The sequence below is a fragment of the Aegilops tauschii genome, chromosome 3 (genome assembly GCF_002575655.3).
Source record: "Aegilops tauschii subsp. strangulata cultivar AL8/78 chromosome 3, Aet v6.0, whole genome shotgun sequence".
Lineage (NCBI taxonomy): Eukaryota > Viridiplantae > Streptophyta > Magnoliopsida > Poales > Poaceae > Aegilops > Aegilops tauschii.
In genome coordinates, this window is record NC_053037.3 from 1144092 (window position 1) to 1157070 (window position 12979).

The 12979-nt window shown below is 47.0% G+C and overlaps 2 protein-coding genes across 2 annotated transcripts; both read left to right on the top strand.

Annotated features, from left to right (window-relative positions):
* Positions 1–1122: 1122 nt before the first annotated feature.
* Positions 1123–4663, top strand: LOC109786891 (subtilisin-like protease SBT3.10). The gene is made up of 9 exons (XM_020345451.3): positions 1123–1366; positions 1553–1693; positions 1793–1982; positions 2066–2230; positions 2424–3037; positions 3136–3206; positions 3284–3550; positions 3630–3919; positions 4004–4663. The coding sequence occupies exons 1-9, from the start codon at positions 1265–1267 to the stop codon at positions 4549–4551; spliced, it is 2388 nt and encodes a 795-aa protein (XP_020201040.1). The 5' UTR covers positions 1123–1264; the 3' UTR covers positions 4552–4663.
* Positions 4664–4715: 52 nt separating this feature from the next.
* LOC109786892 (dnaJ protein ERDJ7) lies at positions 4716–10242 on the top strand. The gene is made up of 10 exons (XM_020345452.4): positions 4716–5661; positions 5742–5804; positions 5901–5967; positions 6800–6859; positions 7753–7803; positions 7894–7974; positions 8229–8341; positions 8710–8827; positions 8977–9103; positions 9859–10242. Exons 1-10 carry the CDS (start codon positions 5549–5551, stop codon positions 9963–9965), a joined length of 900 nt encoding a protein of 299 aa, XP_020201041.1. The 5' UTR covers positions 4716–5548; the 3' UTR covers positions 9966–10242.
* Positions 10243–12979: the final 2737 nt, after the last annotated feature.

Here is a 12979-nt window from a genome sequence, read left to right on the forward strand (position 1 = left end):
AACTTTGTAATACTCTCTCCTTCTTAATGAAAATGATAGGAAACTTTGCTTGTTTGTTCTTAATGAAGAAGGAAAGATGAGACGATACACATATTCACCGGACAAGCACGTGCCTACACATGTAGGTTCTCATCGTCTTGTTGAGGAATCACGATCAATCAAACTCAATTGCTAACTACTAGAGCTACTAGTACATTGACAATAACATACCTGCATATGGTTGTGGTGAACCATCCACGAAGCACAAAGAAGACTGTTCCACCATCATGAATGGATGGAGGTCGATCGAATTGGGTTGTAATCTTAATGATCAACCTCGCTGGCCCATCAATTAATCACCAATTCAACTGCCCCTAGCTAGCCAAGTCAACAGAGCGCAGCTTAGATATTTAGATCCCTTGTGGTGGGATCAGTTCATCCGGATTTAAGTCCTGAACTTTTTTTTTGAACATGATTTAAGTCCTGAACTTGACATAGGTGCTTGCATTTTGTAGAGGATATAGACGTATCCAAAATTCATTTGGAGTTACTTATTAGCCTATTTCTTACACCATTTTTCTGTTCCCTGAAATTCTCGAGCCGGAAGATGGAAGCATATGCATGTTGTGTTTCATGTTGAATTTCTTCTATCGAAAATAGAGGAATGTGCCCTTCTATCAAAATCCATATAAATATTTCTATTACTGGACCACCTTGACGCATTGGGCTAGCCACGCACACAAGTTCTACCATTGGACAACCGTAGTTCTATTACTGGACCACCATACTTATATGTTGCCCATCAACTCGTTACTACTGGTACAGTGACAAAAACCTCACCAGACGCATGCACACTCGCATCTCACATCTACCATCTCATATCTATATATATTTACATGAGCCCGTGCTTTGCTCAACCAGAAATCTAGATAACGGAGACTCGAACCTTTCAAAGATCCATAACCTTCACATAGAGAAAAAGTCTCTTGGCCATTATGAGCGTATAATTGACGCCGGGGACACCGTGTGGTCACCTTCTTGATGCTCATGCTCATATTTTGTCTGCGAAAGAGGCTGCAAATAATTCAGATGAAGAAAAGTCGGACTATTCGAGCATTAATAACTTTCTGCTGGAGAAAAGTCTGAACTGAAAGACCAAAGTTCAATCTGGACAAATTCAACTAAAGCAACATTTCTACGCACCACGGTGTCTACTATAAGTACGATCCCTCCATAGCAGCGATGAGACCCATCACGGTGCGCGTGAGAACCAATAGCTAAAACAATGGGTTTCTCTTCTTCCTCTCGGCGCTCACGCATAGCTTCGGTGCTACAACTTTGCCTTTGCATGCTGTTATGCAGAGTACAGGGAGGATCATCTCACGAGGTAATTTGTTTCTTCTTCTTCTTCTTCTTTTGTAAAGGAGGTTGAACCCCCTGCCTCTGCATCATTTTGATGCATACAAATATTTTTTTTTGATTATTTAGTAGAGTGCATAATGAAGACAATCACGAACAAACCATTATAAGATATGAAATTTAAGACCCACCACTAAATCAACTTGTTCCACAGCAACACCTTGAAGAAGGGATGAACACCCTCATAGCGCCATCATGTTCGGCCCGAGATAGCCTAGACAAGGATTTTCATCCTAATTGCTGGGACCAACCAACGAAGACCAGCACGGCAAAGAGAGAACCCTCTTCATACGAGGTAATTTCCGTTTAGTTAATTAATTAACAGTGGCGCTAGCTCCATACAAGCTAACCCTCTCTCTGCATGTGCATGTATGCATGAATCTGTTTTATTTAGCTCTACATAGTTTACCTGGGCGAAGTAAAGCATGACCACCCCGACCATGTCGTCGCTTCGCACCATGATATGCTCACCACTCTTCTTGGAAGCAAGGAAGAATCTATAGCTTCGGTTGCATACAACTACAAGCACGGCTTCTCAGGCTTCGCCGCCATGCTCACACCGGAGCAAGCAAAACAACTTGCAGGTCGGCAGCGTCGTAACCATCTAACCTAATTATAAATCTCGCTGTTTCACTTGCATCATAGTATATGTGAGGCATGTGTGCAGAGGTTCCGGAGGTCATCAGCGTCGAAAAGAACAAAATTCACACGACGGCCACCACGCGAAGTTGGGACTTTCTTGGACTCAACTACCAGATGACCGGTACTAGCAGTGGGCTACTCAAGGGAAGCAACTATGGAGAGGATGTAATCATCGGGGTGGTTGACACCGGTTAGTATTCTAATTAAATGTTGCAATTTTTTTAGAGGACCAATTGCAAAAGAGATAAGAAGTCTCTTTCTTTAGGGGAAAGAGATAAGTAGTCTTGATCGTGATGGCTATCAACAATTGATTTTTCAAGTCGATAGAGATGGTCACCCCAATTTTAATTTGGCATCATTTCTTATACAAACTCGCTAATCAGGGATATGGCCGGAGTCGAGAAGCTTCAGCGATGAAGGGTATGGGCCAATACCGTCAAGGTGGAAAGGGAAGTGCCAACTAGGGCCAGACTGGGGTAGCAACAACTGCACCCGCAAGATCATCGGCGCTCGCTTCTACACCGCCGGTGTGCTCGACAAACACCTCAAGGCAGACACGCTCTCGCCTCGCGACCGCAACGGCCATGGTACACACTGTGCGTCCACTGCAGCAGGCTCGATTGTGGAGGCGGCTAGCTTCAATGGCCTTGCCGAGGGGGTTGCAAGAGGAGGTGCGCCGCGTGCTCGCATTGCGGTGTACAAGTCAGGCTGGGGTTCTGGCTCTTTTAGTACGGCGAGTGTGCTAGCCGCCATTGACGATGCGATCCACGATGGAGTGGACGTGTTGTCGCTCTCCATCGGTGGCCGGGGGCAGGTTGCCTTCGGTGCCCTACACGCGGTTCAAAAGGGGATCACCGTGGTGTACGCGGCCGGCAACGATGGACCTAGGCCACAAACAGTGGGGAATATTTCGCCGTGGGTCATCACCGTGGCGGCAAGCAAGGTTGATCGGTCATTTCCCACGGTGATCACGCTGGGAAACAAGCAACAAATAGTGGTACATACCTACAAAATTAATGGGGAAAAATAAGCATACCACCACAAGAGAGTGTACACAATCTTCTGCAAACTAACTCTAGGCGCCATGTTTCGCAGGGACAATCTCTATATTACCAAGCAAAAAACTCGTCCGGGAGCAGTTTTGCAGGTCTTTTAGTTGGTCAAGGGTAAGTAAATTAAGCTATATGTTGGTTCTTTGAATCAGCCTGGCAATTCTAAACCCAACTTCACTTTGCATTTTTAGGTGTACCGCGGATACACTCAATGGCACAGACGTGAGAGGGATAATCCTTTTCTGCTTACCGTTGCCAGATGATGCACGCACACCAGTGAGTACTTTTGAGTATGCGTCACAATACGTCCGGAATGGCGGGGGATCTGGTCTCATTTTCGCCCAATATACGACGGATCTTTTAACCGTGACAGCATCAGTTGCTTGCCAAGGCATTGCCTGCGTTCTCGTGGACCTTGACACTGGGGAGAAGATCATCAAATACGTAGGCGCTGCCAGGTACACAGTTTTATGCAGTGAGTTCCATCAAACAAACCCTTGTGATTAATGGAGAGAACCTTTCTTGTCTTGTAAGCAGCTCTCCAGTGGCAAAGATCGAACCAGCACACACCGTTACCGGGAAAGAGATACCGGAGGCTAAAGTGGCATCGTTTTCTTCGAGAGGTCCATCGCGTGATTACGCCGACATTATCAAGCCTGACATAGCCGCGCCCGGAGCCAACATCTTGGCAGCAGTGGGAGATTCCTATGTAATGTATTCCGGGACATCGATGGCGGCCCCACATGTAGCAGGAATCGTTGCGCTACTAAAAGCCGAGCACCCAGACTGGTCTCCTGCCGCGATAAAATCAGCCATCATGACCACAGGTAAAAAGCGCACCAGATACCAACCATAATTGTGCAGAGTTAGAACAGTCCTAGTTCATCATTTTTTCTTGCATGGTGATGAAGCCCGTGTAACGGACAAGCGTGGCATGCCGATACTGGCAGAAGGGTTGCCCCGGAAGACCGCTGACCCATTTGACTATGGAAGTGGCAACATTAACCCCACTGGTGCAGCCGATCCCGGCTTGGTTTACGACATCGATCCCCGTGACTACAACAAATTCTTCGGGTGCACCATTGTCAGGAGGACGAATGTGAGTTGTGACGCGACAATGCTACCGGCGTACCACCTAAACCTACCCTCCATCGCGGTGTCTGAGTTGAGGCGCCCGGTCACTGTGTGGAGGACGGTGACGAATGTCGGCGAGGCCGACTCTGTGTACCACGCAGAAGTCCAGAGCCCAGCTGGAGTCATGATGGAGGTCGAGCCGACGGTGCTCGTGTTCAACACCACGGACAGAGTCCATTCATTTAAGGTGAAGTTGGCGCCTATGTGGAGGCTGCAAGGGGACTACACCTTTGGCAGCATTACTTGGCGGAAGGACCAGAAAACGGTGAGGATTCCTGTTGCGGCCCGAATGACGATTCAAGATTTCTATGCAGATGTTGCATAAGTTTTCCAGTGGAATATATGTATAGGAAATTGCGCTCTTAATCAATACTAGCATAAATAAGAAAACAAATGGATGCATATTCTCTATAATGGCCCGAGGCCTTTTTCTGTTATGCAAGAAATCGTATGTGAACTGTATAATTAAAATACGAATGCGGGCATTCCGGATTTGTAAATAGTCGGATGCCAAGCAAAGTTCCGGATTGAAGTCCATGGAGGCACACACAAAAGATATTAAGAAAAAAGAAACAATCGAGTAGATCCCACTCCAAACACCATGTTTTTGCGGCACTATGGTAGTGTGAGGTATGTTTGACTTGTATTGTGGCACTTTGCCCCACATTCAAGCATCAGGATTTCATCAATGCTACGATTTCCCCATTTTTTAAGAAAAAAAAAAATCTTTTTTTAACACAGTGCAGTTGTAGAAGCTCACATACACATATGTATACTCTCCTTTATGAACGCACGCACACCCTATCTCTATGAGCACTTGCAGGATACTCGGCGTCCTTACATTTACGAAGTCACCACAGGCGCCTCGTAATCGACGGGATGTCTCCTCCCGCCAAAAGCCTGAAATAAACCCAGGTAAATACGAGCGCCAATATCAAGTCTAGGACGTGAACTTCAAGGAATCTAACCGTCCGAGCTACACTCAGTTCGGATTATGATTCCCATTTGCAAGAACCTGGACCCTATGGAGCCGACACGGGCACTGACTAAAAAAACCGCCAAATCCAAACATTTTTGTAATGGAGCCAAATTTTTACCAGTGCCTAAAATTTCGTAGTGCGGCAAATATGTGTTTCAAAACAAATTTGTTTCGAAAAAACATATAAATAAAACTAGCTAAAGCAGAAAATAGAAAAAGTGGAAGAGGAATGTTTTTTCCATGAGCTTCTCCATCTTTCTTTCTTTCTTCCCGAGGACAGGTCTGACCGAGCCGATAGATCTCGGCTCTCCCCTCTGACGGCGACGCAGATCCGCCGCCGTCCATGGCCGCCGCCGCCCCCCTCCCCGTCCTCATCCTCCTCCTCGCCGTCGCCCTCCTCGTCCCGGCCGCCGACGCCATCTACTGCGACGAGGACGACTGCTACGACCTCCTCGGGTAACCCCCCGTCCCCTCCCCACCCCCTTCTCGCTTCTTCCTCCGCCCGGCCGCCGTCTCACGGGTGCTCGCGTGCGCAGGGTGAAGCAGGACGCCAACGCGTCGGAGATCAAGAAGGCCTACTACAAGCTCTCCCTCAAACAGTGAGCTTTTTCTCCCCTCCCCTTCCTGCCCGCCTCCGTTCTTGCGCCCGGGCCAGATCCCTGACCCATTTCTTGGGGATTTGTTGTGCTGTGCAGCCACCCGGACAAGAACCCCGACCCGGAGTCGCGCGCGCTCTTCGTCAAGGTCGCCAATGCCTACGAGGTGTCTATCTGCCCTGGACCTCCTTTTGTTCCCTTATTTACAGCTCTGCATCTCCTGCTTCTAATGGCTCAACTGCTTATTATGTACCCAAGATCTGTTGGTCAGATTCCATGTATTCAGTTGCTGCGAATTGCGCACGGCCTTTTCGTGCGGCCGCCGGTATATTTGCAGAATTTACTCATTATTGTTTCACAATTCAGTGCAGCGGCTACCAGAGTGAAAATGGAACACAGCGCTATGCGTGCACTTCAGCGTGCCAAGGCGCTAGCCGACAACATAACGCCTAGTGCTTAGTCGTGCTTGGCGTGCGCTTAGGCGAGATAGTCACTAGGCAGTGGCAGGACACACTATTAATGCCTACCGCTTTTTCCCCCCTTGCCACCATCTCTTATGGAAGAACAATTGACACAGTTGCTGCTGTGAAACCAGCTGCTCTAATGGCTGCCTGGCATGCGACGGCGAGGTTGTGTACACTAGTTTAGGCTGTCAAGCATGTAGTTGGAGGCTTGGAGCCCGCTGCAATTTTTGCCACGGCATTTTTCTTATTTAATCATGCCCTCTGATAGGTAGTTCCACTCTAAAGTTTGCAGTTCCCACATGGAATTTGTAGTGTGCAGTGAACTGAATTATTGTTTGTCGTGCATGACAAAGTTGAGCTATTTCATCATTTAGGCTATGAAACATAGGAAGAGTTTCATTTCATGGAGCACATTGATGTTGTGGTGACTGCTGTTTTCATCTGACCTGTTCAACAGGACAGCTATTTTCCTAATAATATGGCACTTCCAGTTTCTGTTTGGTTCTTGAGCGTGTCTACATTTTTATTTGTCAGATACTAAAAGATGAAGAAACTAGGGAGAAATATGACTATGCTGTTGCACATCCAGAGGAGGTAAACCTTCATTCCCTTGTGTGGCTTCAGCATGCCAAATTGTTTCCTGTTTATCTACCTTATTTTTATCTGGTTACTTTTTGTTAGATTTGGCTTCATGGCCATTAGTCATTTGGTATGTATAGTCTATCTGTACACACATGATGCTAAGGAAAAAATTATTAGAAGAGAAAGTATCTAGTGAATACTTTTCAATTTGATTTGTGGACCAGCACAGATTTTGTTATTCCCCTAAATGGGACTCGGAAGTTATTTCTGACCTTAAATCCCATGAATTTTTACTTTCGATTCATCAAATAGGGGATCTCCTGAAATCCAAGAAGGCAAGAACTAATATTATAGATGAAAACTAAATACATGGTTGACATTCCACATTCCGTCTTGGAATGTGCAAAACGAATGAATGTTGGTACTTCCACATGAGAAATATCTGTGAACTTGTGAAGAGTAGACTGTATCACATGACAGATAGATACTAATCAGTAGGCATTCCACAGCATGAAGCATATATTCTTACATTCTTATTGGTGCGTTGCGTGGCTGCAAAATTTACCTTCTGCCTTCTTGTTTACTGTGAGAAAGTCCATTTGTTTGGTTATGCAGAGTTTAGATGGGAAAAAGACAACACACATGAAACAAAAGTTGTACATGTGAGCATGATGCTAAAATAGGCTAACATTGAAAATAATGCATTTATACAAATATCTTCCGTCAGATACCCACACCATGGCTATTCATAGTAGCTCGTTTGATAGAACCAGACAAGTTTTCCGTATTAGATAGTATGATAAGTTAATGACATTCTTTTGGCCGCCTGGTCGGCTCTTCCTTTCAACTGAGCACTGTTAAATACTGATTCCATCTGCGGGTGCTACTTGTTGACCTCATTTCAGTTCTTCTACAACACTGCTCAATACTATAGGGCCTACTACGGATATAAAACGGTTAGTTTTCTCTATCAATGATATGCTTAATAGCAATGCTCTGCATCATTCATATACTACTGCAGCTAACTCTCCTCTTGTTCTTGATAGGATACTCGTTCTGTGTTGATTGGCCTTCTTTTAATTGTGTCAGCATTCCAATACATAAACCAGTTGACATCGTACAGTCAGGTATGTATATGGAACAGAAAGGCAAAAGCAAGGTTGTGGGATTTTAGTCTGCTGTTCTGACTGGCTGTTTATGAACCAAATGATCAACATAAACATTTTGCTATGTCATTGAATGTCAGCATAAACATAAGATTATGTATTATTTTCTGCATTTATGTGATAGAAATATGACTACACATTTTAGCATAACAATATATCTTATGTTTTTGTTAACAACAACACACATTGAAAGTGTGCTGCATTTGTTGCTGCAGGCCATCGAAAGTGTGAAGCAAACTCCTGCCTACAGAAATAGGTTAAAAGCATTGGAGTTTGAGCGAACAGGAGGAATTTCAAGCAAAAAAAAGGGCAACAAGCCGATGGATAAGTAAGAATGACATCTAATAAGTTTGAATTTTGGGCTGAAATTTTCTATCTGAGAATTTGAAGGCTGCTTTGGTTTGCACTGCCCAGTTCCATCTGTAGTTTACATTCAAATGAGATCTTAAAGTTTGGGCACCAGTGTATTGTGTACATGCGGTTGGAAATATTTGAGCAACCTTGATAGACTCTGTTGCCTGTTTAGGTTGTTTATCCTTTCAGAAACTAAATTGTTTAGAAAGACACATTCTGTTACAAGTAGGCTTTCCTTTTTTTAATACTATTAATGATACAATTTCCTTATTAACCATTTTGCCGCATGTCACTTGTGTTGGCTTACTGTGACTGACCATACTAGTGTTGTTGCTCATGCAGAAAGGTTGAAGATGAGCTTAGAAATGAAGTCGACTTGCAAATTCAGGGAGTTCAGAAACCTTCTGTGTGGAATCTTTGTGGTGTCCAACTGATACTTCTGCCTTACTTAATTGGCAAGGTAGTTCATCTCTGGTAGACTGTCTTGAACAGAGTAAATTCTAAATGGTGCACCTAAGGTTTCAACTCCTTGTAAATAGCTGCATGAGGTTTGAAAGTTTACTGGACGCATGTGGAAGTTAATTGTATACTGTTTTTTTTTCTTGGCAGCTGCTTATTTGGCAAATTTGTTGGTTTTGGAGATACCGGGTAAAGAAATCACCGTATGCATGGGAGGATGCTTGCTATTTGACTCGGACATCCCTTAGGATGCCTGCTAACACATGGCAAAATATTGGTAATTACCACTCTCATTTGTTGATGTGTTTTGACCATAGTATTTTGTCATACCGTATTTACTTCTTGGTCAGCTTTCTCTTGGGATTGTGAAATATTGTGCCTTTTCCTTTCCAATCATCTTTGTGATTTTGTACCAGATTCCGTCCAATTTTCAGATATGAGCTATAAAATATTGTACTAGATATTTGTTTTAAGTTATGAGAGTAACTAATCCAAGTAAGATGTACACCAAGTGGTAAAAAAAATTGAATTGTCAAAAGAAGTGCACCTATTTTTTTTCTAGAGAAAACACAAAAAAACTTTGAACCTCGATGCATTGATAGAAAGACAATGTTATTTAGAACCATGAGTAGGCTGGTTACAACCAGGACACCCAATGGCACTACAGGACAAGGTGACACTTGTATGAACATGGAGTCTGGCATGAGTAGGTACATGTAATGTGCCTGTCAGACATGTATAAGAGTTGTGGTAGCATGTCCAGTTCGATGTTCAACACGAACGCAGATGCTTGAAGGACTATCCATCCATTCATTGTATTCTGGCAGTGTAGTTGTAGTTGTATCAGTAAAGTACTGCCAATGTCCCACTGGTTGAACTGAGGAGTTGCTGGTTGAACCATACAGTAATGCGCAGCTACCAATGTTATTTTCGTTGTCACAAGTTATTTGCTGTGTCACTGAGCAAGTGCACCGTTAACTTAGAGTTGAATCCATTAGTGCTTACAGATGATCATATATTTGTGTGTTTCAGATGAGTTTACGAAAGAGGATCTCGTCATGAAACGCCTCTGGGAAAAGGCCAACATGGAGAGGCACATAGCGGAGGCGAGAAGAGGATCGAAGCAGCGTAGAAGATAGCCTGTTGACAGCCCAATTTTGACTGAAGATTACGAGATGAGGCTGTTTAACAGCATGTCATTTTAGGAGGATAACTACATACCGAGTGGAAAGGGAAGGCATACATGAGTCAGGCCTGGGTTCGTCGACCCATAAACATGGGACATTGATACTGAAGAAACATAAGATACAGGGGATTCTTTTACCATATCGTACACCGTGGAGGAGTTATGTAGTAATGATAACATTTCTTACGTCTATTTGGATTCTATAGATATATCTACTTTGATGCTGTTTACATGTCTCCTTTCTCGTCTACGATTATCATGTTCTCTATTGCTATGATTTTTTGGAGATGGTCTAGATATTTGTTTTTGTGGGAAATTGGTTCTTGGTGTGGCAAGATTGGCATATTGCTGCAACACGCCTCATTTTCACCGCTGGAAATTTAGTCCGGTGCTTTGACGACCAGATCTCAGTCTTGAAGCCCTGCAACACTACTCAGACTTTCACCGCCGTCGTTGCATCACCTATGTAACTGATGCCAAGCGTAGCATCTATCTCAACTCCTGCGAACCGTGGAAGTAACTGCAAGTTCATGTCATGGAAAATACAACTCGCCAATTGCAAACTGCGCAGATGGCGGTGCTATTTTCAGATAATGCATAATTTTTGGGTGGGTTCAGATCGTGACATCTTTACAGAATATTACAAATAATTCACAAACGCTCCGTAAATAGAAAAAAAAATCATATTCTGTGTGTAAATAAAATCTCCTCAAAGGTAATGTATAGAGAAAACTGGCAGTGATGGGCCTCAAGTAGAGATTATATAAAACACACAGGCACACAGCCATCCCCATTTAAAAACATGAAGTCTGCAGGGATTTCATATGGAATGGAAAATTCAAATGTGGAGATGCTTCCTTTTTTTTAGTGGAAGATTGACATGGTTCAGAATGTTACAGCTACTGCTCTGTCCTCCTGCTAGTCAGGGCAAAAAATGGACAAGCTTAAATGGAAGCTAAATGACGATGTTTCTGCAGAATAGAAGAGGGATTAAATGTCCATTTTCTTGTCCGGAGTTTAGCATGCTACCAATGATCTTACCAAAATCTCAGATTCAGTAATTCAATTCATTGAGGAGAACTAGTGACTTCTGTATGGAGTACTGAATAATCGAACGAACTTTTAAACTATTTCGTACTTACTTCCTCTGACAAGATAGGTGCATATCATTTCATATCATCGTAATACATAATTTGCAATTGGCAGAGCAGACTCCTCTTATTAAGATTACAGCAGGTCAGTGTCATCCTTGCATCTTCGACAATGTTCTATACACATTCTTAGCCTATAGAATTTGCATGGTGAGAACATGCCCTGCCTCCCTCTCCTCCTCCCCGCCGCCGCCGGCAGGCGCTGACGGGCAAAGCCCGGATGGCGCGGTGGCGGCGGGGCCCTTCCTCCTCCTCTGCCCGTGGAAGGCCGGCGCGGGGCGGCGATCTCGGGTGGCAGCGCTGGGCGTCCGCGGGGCCCGACGGCGGGGGCGTGATGCGGCGGCTGGTGGCTGCGCGCCGGTGCTCTGCTTCCCGAGCGTGGCATGACGGCTGCGGAGCTCCTGACCCGGGAGGTGGTGCGCGGTCGGCCTACCGATCGGATCCAGCCGGATCAGGAGGTGGGGGTCGGCCGGTTGCGCGGATCTGGTGGTTCCGGCTGTGGCGTGCTCTCTGGATGTTGGCCCTTGGGGGGTTGGGCTGGTGTGGGGGTGGCGCGGATGTCCTGGGGCCTCGGGGCTGAATCTAGTCGGTGGAGATGGATGGCGTCCGTCGGAGTGCAGGGTCCGGGAGCCGACCTAGTCCGCGTTGGTTTCCCTCGCATTAATGCTCTTCTTCCCGTGGCTCCATTGTGGCATCGATCCGTGTAGGCGCCCGTGTTGCTGCTATGTTGCGGACGGATCGACGGTGCTGGCCATGGATATGGCGGCGTGCGAGCTTGACTCGGTCTGGTTGTGGACCATGCCGGGACTTGCTAGATGGTGGCCGTCGGCAGCTACTGCCAGAAGTCGGAGACTTCTTGCAAACATCGACCCCTCTCCCCCTTCCCTCCTCCCGCGACGCGCCGGTGGAGAAACCCTAGCCGCCAGGCCCTCGGCCCCGCCTCCCTCTCCTCCTCCCCGCCGTCGTCGGCAGGCGCTGACGGGCAAAGCCAGGATGGTGCGGCGGCAGCGGGGCCCTTCCTCCTCCTCTGCCCGTGGAAGGATAGCGCGGGGCGGCGATCTTGGGTGGCATCGCTAGGCAGCCGCAGGGCCCAGCGTCGCGGCGGCGGGGGCGTGATGCGGCGGCGCGTCTGGCTAGTGGCTGCGCGCCGGTGCTCTGCTTTCCCAAGCATGGCACGGCGGCTGCGGAGCTCCTGACCCGGGAGGTGGCGCGCGGTCGGCCTACCGACCGGATCCAGCCGGATCTAGAGGTGGGGGTCGGCCGGTGGCGCGGATCTGGTGGTTCCAGCTGTGGCGTGCTCTCTGGATGCTGGCCCTTGGGGGGTGGGGCTAGTGTGGGGGTTGGCGCAGATGTCCTGGAGCCTCGGGGCTGAATCTGGTCGGTGGCGGTAGATGGCGTCCGTCGGAGTGCAGGGTCCGGGAGCCGACCTAGTCCGCATTGGTTTCCCTTGCATTAGTGCTCTTTTTCCTGCGGCTCCATTGTGGCATCGATCCGAGTAGGCGCCCGTGTTGCTGCTATGCTGCAGACGGATCGATGGTGCTGGCCATGGATGTGGCGGCGTGCGAGCTTGACTCGGTCTGGTTGTGGACCATGCCGGGACTTGCTCGGCGGTGGCCGTCGGTAGCTACTGCCAGAAATCGAAGACTTCTGGCAGACAACTACCCGTCTCCCCCCTCCCCCCTCCCGCGATGTGCCGGTGGGGAAACCCTAGCCACCAGGCCCTCGGCCCCGCCTCCTTTTCCTCCTCCCCGCTGCCGTCGGCTAGCACTGACGGGCAAAGCCCGGATAGTGCGGCGGCGGGGCCCTTCCTCCTCCT